This window comes from Apteryx rowi, unplaced genomic scaffold, assembly GCF_003343035.1.
Source record: "Apteryx rowi isolate R43461 unplaced genomic scaffold, aptRow1 scaffold_83, whole genome shotgun sequence".
In the NCBI taxonomy this organism is placed as follows: domain Eukaryota; kingdom Metazoa; phylum Chordata; class Aves; order Apterygiformes; family Apterygidae; genus Apteryx; species Apteryx rowi.
This window is the reverse complement of record NW_020451127.1, coordinates 566,006-579,010: the sequence shown is the minus strand read 5'-3', so window position 1 is coordinate 579,010 and position 13,005 is coordinate 566,006. Positions and strand designations below refer to the sequence as shown.

General features: G+C 40.7%; 1 protein-coding gene across 2 annotated transcripts in view; it reads right to left on the bottom strand.

Moving 5' to 3' along the window:
* SMARCC1 (SWI/SNF related, matrix associated, actin dependent regulator of chromatin subfamily c member 1) overlaps nt 1–13,005 on the bottom strand; it is a 90,066-nt gene that overhangs the window by 45,743 nt on the left and 31,318 nt on the right. For both annotated transcript variants that reach the window (XM_026089744.1, XM_026089745.1), the window contains exons 15-19: nt 8,676–8,789; nt 7,734–7,887; nt 7,254–7,367; nt 5,506–5,565; nt 202–460 (exon numbers count right to left, since the gene is read on the bottom strand). In XM_026089744.1, the coding sequence (XP_025945529.1) occupies nt 202–460; nt 5,506–5,565; nt 7,254–7,367; nt 7,734–7,887; nt 8,676–8,789 (701 nt within the window). The remainder of the gene's footprint in view (nt 1–201; nt 461–5,505; nt 5,566–7,253; nt 7,368–7,733; nt 7,888–8,675; nt 8,790–13,005) is intronic.

The following is a 13,005-nucleotide window of genomic DNA, read 5'->3' as shown; positions in this document are numbered from 1 at the left end:
TCTGCAAATTGGCAGTTTCAGTAACAACAGAACACAAAACTGGACATTAATAGACCTGTTTTCTACATACTTGTATTTTCTTTTTTCCATTTATTACCTTTCCAGGAGGAGCTCTACAGAACAGCTGATTTTAAGAGCAGGCTAACACAGAGCTCAAACTTGTGCAGACAAGGTGAAAAAATCGCTGGGGCAATCCCATACCTAAAGCAGCCTTTGCTGCAGCCGATGCCACCCGGGGATCCACCACAGATGCCAGAAAAGCAACAGTACTCATCACTGGATTTCCAGACTGGCTGAAAGGTACAGGTTGGTAGGCCAGTGGGCCAAGAGACGCGTCGGAGTTCTCCAAATATGGGTCTTCAATAGGAAGTCTCAGAAAATGGAGAATACACTCATCTTGAGTGCGGCTCCCAACATGCTCCGAGACTTTGTTCCAGTCATCTTTGTACATCTCCAGAGCCTGCAAAAGATGAAGGTTACTGTATATACATCAACTACTTGGGGAAGCAGGGCAGGGAGAACTTCTTTATGCAAAAGAGATTTTCAATACTAGTCATTTTGGTGATGGAACAATAAATCAGAATCAGACAACTATTTAAATTCTGATTTTCCTGGTAGCAAAATTCTTCTGCAGAAGAAATATGAACATCTCACTGGGACATCAGTTAAATTTAAGCTGCAGGGATCATCACACAAGTTTTATGTTGATACTTTATCAAAAAAATTGTCAGAAGATTTTGAATCTGCTAATAGCATTTGCATAGTTATTGTCTCCCCACCTTGTTTTCACAAAAAAAAAAGCTTTAAAGAGAAATAAATTTGCTTATCTTACCAAGTCTCGCTAATTCTTTTAATTCCCATAATTTACCCCCCTCCCCCGGGTACTCTATGTTCCCTTATTTATGTGCTAAAACGCTAGGCTTTTTAGGGCAGGATCAGTATTTATTTCACATATATGCCCAGTGAAGTCCAGTTTTCAGATCCAACAGATGTTCTGAAAAATGAAAGAGCATCAAACCGATGCACCAGGAAAAAAAAAGAGGAAAATATATTCTCTACTATGAAGCTAAAAGAGATCAGTTTTCTAACAAGTATTAACCAGTCTGATTTTAGGTAAACACCTAAACAAGTCATTATTGTCATTATTATGTAGATAAGCTGCCTGATAAAGTGAGGACTTGCAAATTAAAATCAAGGATTTAATTCAGAATTTCAGCCATTTCTGAAGTGAAGAAAGTTACTTAAGTAAAACTCAAACAACTCAAAGATTATGAGTTACAGAAGTCCCTATACTAGGTTTTGAAAAGCTAACAAACTAGTCCTGTAAAAAAGCCCCAATGGTATGTTGTCTAGTAGAACATTACCCCTGAACAGCTAGCAAGCAGGCTGCCTCGGACTTTTCAAGGCACCTGCTTGCAGGTGTGACCTATTCCAGAAGGGACAGAAGCCATCCTGCTCGCTAACTGTAACTACTCATGACAACTGAGCTTCCCAAATAAGGGATTTAAGCATGAATATTAAAGACAAATGAAGTTAATGGTTCTTCAACACTTGAAATATATTTCCCACAAGTCTGAGAACTACCAGCAATCTCAATATTCAGGATAACCTGCAAGACTGACTTTAATTTCTACGTGCACAGCCTTTCATACAATAAAAGGCAGAATTTGGAGCAGATGTGCTGCTCAGTGGTACTACATCAGGTATCATGATGAAGGGACATCCGACAGGTCTGAATAGTACCTACAAGCACAAAAAGTTAACGTGCTGGACGTTTCAGCAAAGTTAATTACGGCAAGTAGAACTCAAACCAAGCCAGTCTCATGTGATATGAGCTTCCCAACCTGGGAGTGGACATCTCCACAAAACACATTACAATATATATAATGCTTATGCAATTCAGAAGACACTTGCCTGCAGGACTATATTTAAACCAGTCTTTTTCCATCAGTACTAAAAGCTACCCCCCCMCACACACACACACCCACCAACAAGAAACAAAAAAAATCCCCCACACCAGCACACACTGTTTTCTTCACGGGAATCCTGACTTCCCCAGCCTACATGAGAAGCGTTTTAGGGTTTTTGCAGCTGAAGAACTATGAGAGCTCTTCCAAAACAAAGTGATCTACCTAAACAGGGCACTGTGACATGTCACGGCTGTTGAAAGTTGACTGGGGAAAAATGCAAGTTGAGAAGCATTTTCAAAAATGTGAACGAGACTAACTGAAAGGATGGGTGAGTTTAAAAAAAACCAGGAGTGTTAGAGATCCAATAGGCACTGAACAAATTAGAGGAAAAAAGACCAAGCTGCCTGCAGCGGGTGGAGTTTTCTGACACCCTGACCTGGGTGCTTGAGCTTTACCTGGCTGAAGTTTAAGTTCCTTTTTCACAGCTAAGCCTCCCTGCTTAAGTTCAGCAGGAAGAGGGGAAGAAACCGCAGCAGATCTTCAGAGGCCACCGGTTCCCTGTACCTTCCCTTCCCTCAAAACACAGGCTGTGAGATGAGACAGGCAAGTACCAGGCTAAGGGATCGCCATGCTCCAGCAGAGGTTAGCCGGATGGAAAGAGCGTGAGCTCGACAACATGAAAGGTTTTAAAAGCTCAACAGAAAGATAGATTTGACTAGGGAACAAACAAAGGACAAACTGCATTGGGTCGTCTACCCCGTACCCCAGGGATCGACGCACCCCAGCTGCTCACGGAGCTGCTCTCCTGGCCTCCGTCTGGTCTTGCGCAAGGGTTTCAAGCAATGAGAAACCCCTTAGTCCACTAGGTCAGGCTCACGAGGAAATATTTGTTCAGCACTCAGCCTTCATCTTGCTTTCCCCAGTTTCATCGCAGTGCTACTAGCTCTGTGTCGCTGCCTATCTATTTTTAATTACACTGGCACATGAGATCAGCTGCTTTTTTTTTTTTTTTAATGGCAATGCTGTGGGTTTTGCTCATTCTCCTTCATTACTTGTCACTTTTTTGTTATACAACTAAGTCTCACAGTAGTAGTCCTTACTATAAATAGCTGAAAATGCTCTCAACTTTGCAAGAACAGCACTCCATGAGGATACAGAGAAGCAGTGGCAAGRAAGATGATTCTGGGAGGGAAACAGGATTTCTCCCCCCAGTCATTCAGTCAACAGGCAGAAGGACAGTAATTATTTTAGATAAGATTTATTCTTTGGAACTTCACTGCATATATTTGCCCAAAGCTACCCTGAGGATTTCATTGGACAGAGCTGGCTCATTAGAGTTGAATTGCTTATGCTTGAACTGATATACTCTCTTTACCGATTTATTCACAGGTCAAATCCAAGAAGAATGAAGAACAAATAAAAGCTACGAGTTTAAACTTGCACTAAATAAATTTGCAAGCTCAAGACTTAGGCATTTTTTTTAAACAACAAAAAAAGTATGGAATCTGGATTATTTCATTAGGCTACTTCTTGCCACATATATGACTGTAAGTTACAAGTACACAAAAGAACGAACTTTAAGTATCAGTACTAGTGAGCAAAGAAATCAGCGTGTTGAGATATTAGTCTTATGCTTTCACCATACAAGAACAGCATAGACCACATCTTAACTGTTTCTACCCTATAAGCAGAATTTTTCACATTCTGATATAAAAACGTGGGCTAAACAGCATGTATCAATCTAACATGAAAAAAATAGGCTTTGGCTATTTAATGAACATACTTCCATATCCATGAAGCTTGAATCAAAGTATGCTGCTGATCAGGTACTTCTGCTAACTTACAAAAGCAAAGCCATATGTAAAATTAGAAGTTGAGTACTGGCAAGCAATGTCACAGTCTGTTGCCCAGGGTTTTCCTCTTGAAATTGGTTAACTATTGAAGGGGTTTACTGATGCAGACAAAGTCAAAAAAGCCAGAACAATCACACAATAGCATTCCAGTTTCTTTACGCTCTCTGCAAGGACACAAAATCTGGAGTTCTTTTAACAGAGGAAAAGAGGATTGTACCATTAACTATCACAAGGCAAGTACGATTAACATAATATTCTCAGAGAATGAATGAATTGGAGTTGAAATGAAGTTGATCCTACCAGAAAGATAAATTCAAGACCATAAAAACTCATTTAAATCAGGATCTTGGCATTGCATCTTAGTCTTTCCCTCACTTAAATTTTATGTTTCTATGAATGAGTACAAGCTTCTTCTGTTTATGACGAAGCACAGAAAAGTATGTCCATTTTTATGTTTTAATTACTGAACACAGATGTACAGCATAAAGTAGTGCTTATTAATATTAAATCTAATGGTTGCCACTTTGTTAGGACCTTGAATTACATAAAAGGGCAGAAAGCCAACCTTTGCAACAAGAAGTTGTTCCTGTAGAAGAACAGCTAGGTAACAGATAACTCCCTTACCAGAAGCAGTGGCACATTATTTCAGGCCACCTAGATGATTCTTCTGACAAAGCGCTACRAAGAACAAAGTTGGCCTGATATCGGTGAGAAAGACTAGAACGTATTTATGCAGTGCGCCTCACGTAATGGTTTTCCTTCAAAACTGAAGTTTCAAGACATCTGAGAATTACCCCGTCATTCAAGAGCTTTGGATTGAGCAATCTGGGGAAAAGGCCTGATCTAGTGTGCTAACAGTTCTTTGATCTCATTTYGACAGTACCAAGATGATTTGACTCATCCCACATTCAAATCCTCATGGACTTCAGGAAAAAGCTTAAAGAACACATCAAGTACGATTATGTGGCAACAAGCACGAGTACAAGTTCACAGCTCAGTTTTCCTATTCATGTATAGGACTACTGAGTAACAATCTTCCCTTATTAAATGGCAAGCGGCAGAAAACGACACTCATCTGTTTGCTAAATAAACTTCAAAAATGCATATTAGCAGCTTCCCATACACCCTACAGCATAAGCCAGGACCCTGTGAAGATTAGAACCTCTTGTTAGATTATTAGAGCACTCATCGTTGTGGCAGATAAACCATCACTTGAAGGGCATTTATTTCAGCTTATGTTAGCATCCTCTTTGTAATGAAAGGCCTCTCTGCACTGCAAGATCTGTTCCTGAGTTTATGCAAACATACTTAAGTTCTGGGTTGCAGATACAAATTAGATAGAGTTGAACCTCTGAGGGACTTTACATGAACACACGGGTGTTACCGCCATCTCTTCTCAGTAGTAGCACTCTTCTGGCCATGACTGTCTGAGAATGATGAGATAAAGTTTGGAGGGACACCTATAAACTTTTACCAGTTTAAAAAACATTACCAAAAGAGTCAAACAAGCAGCCATGCATACCTGTATACTCAGCCACTCCCCTCCACCACCTAAATCAGCTGGTCTCAAGAGGTCACCTCCCCCTATAAACTTTGCTTCTCTTATCCCGTTTCTGTAAAAGCATGGGAATGCCATTCAATTCTGCTTCAAATAAAACGACTAACCTATGTGCAGATTTTTAAAATGTGTAATATCCTGTGTGTTTCAGTTTCCTAGCCTTCATTTTTTCTCATGAACTTACTTCTAATAGCAGCAATGTCTCTTGTTCTGTCCATTCTCTTCCAGCACTTGCACCTTTACTCTACAAAAACAATAGGAGAAAATTTGTGAAATTCAGTTTTCTTTGCACAGTACTTAAAAAAAAAAAAAAAAAAAAAAAAAGCATTAAGGAGGAAAGGGGAAGAACCTGTTGTGATTTAGTACACTCAAACAGCTACTCTTCACGTTTTTACTCCAGCTAACCCATACCTGGTTATCTCATACAGCAGTTCAATTCGCATGATTACATAGCTAAAGCATGCATGGAAGCGTATTCCTACAGTTTTCTAGGGCGGTTACAGATCCCATCTTCCCAATGGGTCTACGGGAACCTGTGACGCCTCTTTATTCCAAGCTAAAGCAAAATGTTTTGGTATGCTTTTCTCCTTGCTACCAGCTATCTTTGCTTGCACATAGAGCCAGCAGAYGGGCTGCTCCTCAATTTCCTAGAATTTACAAAACTCTTGGAGAAAATTTCACCTCAGAGGTTACAAACACTCTAATCTATTACGTGGCAAACAAAGACAAYGGGAGATATCACCTGCTTAAGAAGGAACATTATCTAGACTGGATGCCTCGGTTTTAAAATCACCCCAAAAGGAAAAGGGTTATTTAGGATAAATAATATATCCCATCCCAAGGCGCATTTCAAATAGGTCGTTAACCCATAGAGAACATTAATAAAAGTGAGCCATCCACCAGCTGATCCATTCTTAAACAGGCTGGCGTGAATGGCCAAAACAAAGAACTGCTATATGCAAAAAAACAAAAAAGGAGGTAAACTTCTGCAAGTAAATCGGCTCAAGTTTGTTGTTATAGCTGCTTGTAAGCAGAATCAGAGTGCAGAACCAATAACATATTTATGAATTTGCTGAATATATAAATCCTCTCTAAACTAAATGAAAAAGTCACTCCATGAAAGGTGATAATGGAATCAGCCTTTATAAACAAAGGCTAATCTCTCAAACTGTTGCTTTATTTTTAGTAGTTATCTCACGATCCCTTAGGACAATACACACTGTACTTGCAAAAACCATTTATGCAGAATTAGCCTGATGTCAGCCCAGGAGAGGCACCAAYCGGCAGAGCACTGCAGACTTCCAGGCTGCAGGAACTACTACGCTGCAGCACTACACTACGCTGCACTGCAGCAGTAACCCGGCATTCCTGCGATAGCTCCAAGCACCATCAGACACCTGCGCCATAATCAGGCAGCAGGAGGAGCGAAATGCAACAGGCTACGGAAGTCACTCGCATCACCGCAATGGTATCTCACAGCTTTACGTAACTACAGAATACATTGCAGTGACAATACTAAGATGTCCCTTGCAATGGTTCTCTCAGTCAGGGAAATCCTGCTTGGCCTGGGAAAAGAGGATAGTTAAAGACCTTGCTTAAAGGCCTCAGTTTCTGCACTGAATCATTTGCCAGTTTGTTGATTCCGAGCATTCAAGTACAACATGTGATACCATAACAAGAGTTCATTGTCTGGAGACTGATAGTATTGACTAGCGCAGGATAAGTCTGCGTCTTTATTTCTGTAAAATCAGGCAACCAGCACAACTATGAGTGCGGTATCTTAGTGTCCTACAGCAAGGTGGAAGAAATCTAGAATAGGGATAGAAGAGCAACACAAGTATGTCACTGTCATCTAGTGGGGGACAGTTGTGAAAGAAACCTCAATAACAGCCACAGGGTGAGGGTAGGAGGGTGGAATCCAAGCATTCTTGCCTTTGCTAAGGTCTTTTTTGAATAAATGTCTGTGCGAAGCCCAAAGTTCTGCAGATCAGTAGGCTTTTCTTTGTTTTTCTCAGGAAAACTCAACATCTGCTGAGCAGCCGGAACCTGTGAAAAAACGTTACAAGGGAAAGGTCAGGAATTGAAAGTTATTCCAAATTTTCAGACCAATGTTAAATAGAACACGGCCTAAATAAAAAAGCCGAAGATGACTCTATAGAGATATCTTTATAAAACACCACTTGCACACAATGCTAGCAGTGTTTGGAGAGTAGTAAGTGTATGATCATTCTCCACAGTGAGAAAGAGTAGAGAATCTGATTACCTGAAACTTTCAGCCTGGATGGACAAGAAAGAAGGGAACATTTCAGCAAAACATGTATAAGTTTTTCTAGATGTTACATGACACTGGCTGGAGCTACAAACTTTCCAGAATTAAAGCCAACATACGGCAGTGACACCCGCGGGGCTCACCTGTGGAGTGCGGATATGGAGAGGCATAAGTCCAGAGGGTGTATCAGCAAGCACGTTGAAGTGAGGAGTAGGGGGAGGCCCCATCGCCATGGGACGGCTCTCTGGATCCACCTGGTAGTTAATAAGACCCCACTGCTCCAGAAAAGCGTGTACTCTGTGAAACAACATGACAAGTTAGAATCTTATCGACCAAAGCCTTGCTTATGCTTGCCCTTGCAGAAAGGAAACAGCAAAGGAAGAAGTTTTAAGAACAAGTTTCTGGATCAAATACAAGTCCAGAGTCTCCTATAACTCTTCACTAATCACAAATAGCAATACAAGTCACATTGCATGAGCTTTATGCAGACTTGATAGTTTCACTTCATATTATATAAAACAAAATGTGACATTTTCAGTTACAGATAACAGAACTATTACTTAATTCAGGCAAAGCAAAGCTAGGGCTGCAGACATGAAACCGTTTGCAGACAATATATGAATTATGAGGGCTGTCACACAACCATTGCTTTGCTCCCCTCATCTATCTATAACTGTTCTTCACTGAATCTACATTTAGCAAGTTCCAAAATTCTAGGGCTCTGCTGTGCCTCACAGTTTAAGACTATCAGAACAGACAGAACAGACAAAACTGAGCGGCAAAACAGGAAATTCTGAAAAAACCCTCCACATATCAAGTAAACTGCAGAATCCAAACATCACTGAATGAGTGAAGATCCAAACCCTGCTAGCATGGTTCAGTCAGCAAACAGAATGCTATAAATGAAGGATAGTATAAAATGTTTTGGTTACCATAAAAGGGGAAAATGGTCTGCTAGTCAGAAGCACAATGAATATTGCTAAAACATTTCTTAACGTAGTGGAGTATTTTCACTTATGAGGAGGCTGCTCTTTCTGTTGAGCTAAAGGTGGTGGCTGAGACCCCCACGGCTTTTTTTTTTTTACCTCATGACAGCACACACATCTCCGGTCAGGTTCCTTCTGCAGGCAGTGCTAGTCAAGTACTCTTGAGGGTTTAAGCGATAGGTGTCAATCATGAAGTTGCGGTAAGCCAGATATCTGAAAGAAAAGACAATTGATACGTAGTTAATGCTGTACATTGATGTCTACAATTCTAAAGTACGTATTTTAGGACTCCTCCTTTCCAAACACCTACATTACTAACAACAAGCAGACACTTGCAGTTAATTTTGGGGGGTGAAATCTATTAACAAGCAATTATCATCAAAAGCAATAGGTAAGCAGAATTTAATTTTTTTTTAATATATTGAATACGACCCTTCCCCTTCAGATTGTTCCATTAGAATTTTATTGGTATTTGGATTAACGGCACACCGAAGAAGGCTTAAATTGCAAATCACACAAATAGTTGTGGGCAAGTAAAACTCACAATTAAAGAACTCGGATTGCTACCTTGACAACTTTGAAAGTTAGACCAAAAGAGGCAGTAACAAGTCTAGCACCAGATGTGTCAGAAAGTAAAAGAAAACTCCTTGAAACATCTGCTCTTCCAGCACTGCCAGTACAAAGAGGGAAGTAAGCACCTACTCTCATGCCTTTTCTGCAGCTCTGCTACTAAYGCATGCTACTCGCCAAGATCAGAAATATATAGAAAACCACCTCCTCATTGCACTTCGGTTACAAATTTCTAAAAGACAGGCATTGCTCCTTAGTGGRAACAAGCCAAACCTCAATTGTCTCTTTTACACCACTCCAAAACACTCTGCGACTACAGCTGTACCTTGGACACTAACCAAGACTCGCTCCACAGACAGCTAGCTGCAAAAAAAAATAATAGGGTCAGCCCTTAAAAGGGAAACATGCCAAATAATCCTGGTCAATCCCATCTGAGAGCCTGGAAGGAACAAACTGCACAGAAAAACAASAGAAGTACATCRGATGGAACACCACTGTTTCTACATGCAGACTTTTCMMGCATAAAAAAAAAATTCAGTAGCAAAGGYGAGAGAAAAACAAAATGGAGAAGACAAGTTCTTTGAAAAGCAGAGGTAAAGACTACTCAGAAGCTAGTGCAGCACTTCCTACCCACTGAGCTGGGATCAGCCAAAGTGCAAACTACCCCCTGTGAGAGCTCCACACCTCAGTGCACAACAGTTCCAAGCAAGCAGCTTTTGGGGTCCTGCTCATCTCTTGGGTGGTAGACATTACTTCTCAATCTCTTTCATTAAGTTTCTGGAATTGACCAATACTTTTCAAAATAAGTTGTTCAGAGGAAAAAAAAAATCAAAATTATTGCTAGAACTGATTTTGTTCCATGTAAACGACAATCTGCCAGCAAGTATAAGTGAGGATCCTATGCAAAGACATGTTCAAGACAGCATATTGTAAGCAGATTTCTGCCTCCCCCCTTTAAAAATTCCAGATGGGGATGTCCCATATGCAGTGTATAGAAGCAGCCAGTACCCAGTACATAAGAACGTAAACCATACAGAGAATGAAATGCTGCGTCTTTCAAAGGCAAGACGTAAGCAGATGGACACTGCAAGGACACGTTCCTGCCAAAATCCCACACGTGCAGTTCTGACCGAATTACATTTGGAACTAAAGTTTATCTAAAGTTTATCCTGAAGGGAATCTGTTCTGAACAACGACATGACCCATCAGCTAAAACTTGTTAACAGCAAGAAAGATAGTCAACTAGTATTTAGATAAAATCCCTTCTGAGATATTCTCGAACCCCCCAGGCGTTACTGTCACAAGAATGAACCTCTGTGAGCTTTTTAAGTAAGGCATGTTGTCTAGCCTGAACACTGCAGCTGTAGGCATATTCACACAGAAGTCAGTTTTTACTTTATTAAAAAGAGAACACAAAACCAAGACCACATACTACCCCTAACAATCCCTAAACAGCAGCAGAAATGCACCTCTGGGATAACCTAGAAGCTGGGAAAAGAAGAATCTCTAATTTGCTTCATCCAGGGGCAGGCTCAAATGTTTTGATTTCAATTGAAAAAGGAAGCACGGGATTCCACGACTTCTGAGACTGACCACATCAGCAGCACAGCCCCCCCCCCGAACACCAGTTTTAAGAGATCACACTACCTAATACCTATTCAAGTCTGCAGCTTTAGAAACAAGACTGGTAACCCTTGAAAGATTAGTGTTCCTTCACAATTCAATGTTTGCAGCCTTAAACACCAAGTTCTGAAAACCCCGAAAGAGAAAAGCTGCTGAGCAGTAAATCTTTCGGAGCACGGTATCAAACATTTTGGAATCACTATGATGCAGTTACAGTTACCTCAGCCACTCAGACAGATAGAGGTGGCAAGGTAAAGACTACAGACTTCAGAATCGTTCAGYGTGCAAGAGACCTCAAGCAGTCTCTATGCCAACCTCCTGCTCAGAGCAGGGTCAACTCTGGAGTCAGACCAGGTTGTTTAGGGCTCTGTCCAGCCAGGTCTTGACAACTCCAAGGCTCTWCATTCCTCARCCTCCWAGGGCTCYTACTCCAGTGCTTCATCATYCTCAGAGTGAAAATGTTCCCTTTYCAAGCTGGCCATATTTCAGTTTATGACTTATTTCTTGTCCTCCTGCCACGCACCTCCGTAAAGAGCCTGGCTCCATCCTCTCAGTAACATCCCTGYGGGCACTGGGGGCTACAATTAGGTCCCCCAATCCTTCTCTTCTCCAGGYTGAGAAAGCTCAGTTCCCTCRGCTTCTSCTCAGAGGASATGTCRTCCAGTYCCCTGACCATCTTGGTGGCCCTGCACTGGAACATGTTTATCGACATCCTTCTTATACTGGAGAGCCCAAAACTGGATCTGGTATTCCATACAGTTTAACAAGTGCTAAGTAAGGGGGGCGGGAGGGGGTCACTCTCCTTAATTCTACTGGCTCTGCTCCTGTTGCTCCGTATGCTTATCTTTAACAATCTCAAGCGCGATAAGCAACATTTCTACTCCGTATCTTCCTTTCCTAATCTCTAATTTATACCCAGCTGATCAAACTCATGCTTCTCCAACTTAGGGGTTCTTCATACAAAATACAGGACCCATTGTTTAGCTYAACCTTCAACTCCATGTTGCAAGGATACAGCAAATTATGTTACTGTATACTCCTTGCAAAACGGTCCACAAGAACTGTTTGAAATCGATGAGACTTTCTACATCCCAAGCCCCAGATGCTAAGAAAGTGGCATACTGAAAGCAAACTGGACCAAAAACCAAATTGAACTTATCGCAGGCTGAGAAATATCTTTCAATATTAAGAGAATTTCTAGACACTTGACTATTTAAATAAGCAAAAAAGCAGCAATGAAATAGTGTCCTGTAATAAATGTGAGTTGAGAGCACACAACGAGACCAAGCTATCTGCTTGTGAGCTTTTGCTACCTTCCCTTTTAGTTAACTTTTACTGAGTTGTTCCTACATGAGCTGATATAGAGCAGTCCTCARCAGGCTGAAGTTGAGTTTTTAAATTTCTGCCTCAAGATTCGATTGGAAGCCTCACAAAATATCAGTCATGCTTGAGAAGAGGAGATTAAAGCACAAGAACACTCTATATTTGAAGTTTGTCTTGTTTACCTACTGGAAGAGCAACACAGGAGGACATTAACAGTATCAGCTGCACTAAGAAGAAACTGAGGAAAAACTAGTCTGAAGAACTGTTGTGTATGAAAAATACACAGCTTTGCAGATACGGACACAAMGTACTGAGTAGACATCTAAAATGGTTCATTTAGTAGTTCATTCAAAAAACTGCATTAACCCCCTTCCCTCTGCCCAAAGCTGCTTTGCAACTAGTCCAAGGTTTGATACCAGGAGAAACTGAACATAGTTAGCCTAGTTCCATGGTCCACATTGAACAGATATACAATGGTGTTCAGATTTACAAGCTCTTTGTGAACTTAGTTTTCAGGATTATGGTTTTAATAAAAAYAACCACAAAGTCAACATTAGGCATTTGAACAATCTCTCTTTAATCCACATTTCAAGATTGCTCTGAATAACTAAGTTTACTGTTATAACAGAAGATTTTCAGAGAAGGAGGGGAGACGTGCTTTTACTAACGCACATTCTAGGCTTGCAGGGCGAGCTGTAGATTCTCAAGATAAGCGTTCTGATGCAAAATCACTGTCTCATCTTGTTACATCTCTTAGTCAGATCAGAAGTTATTATTCTATATATGGAAAAATCTACACTATTTCAAGACTGTATTCAGCATTTTAACAGCTTTCCTGAAGCAGTTTAAACAAATGTGTTTGTATAGTTTTGAATTAAGAACTGCTGAAGCTGTGCAGTAGATACCAGATCTC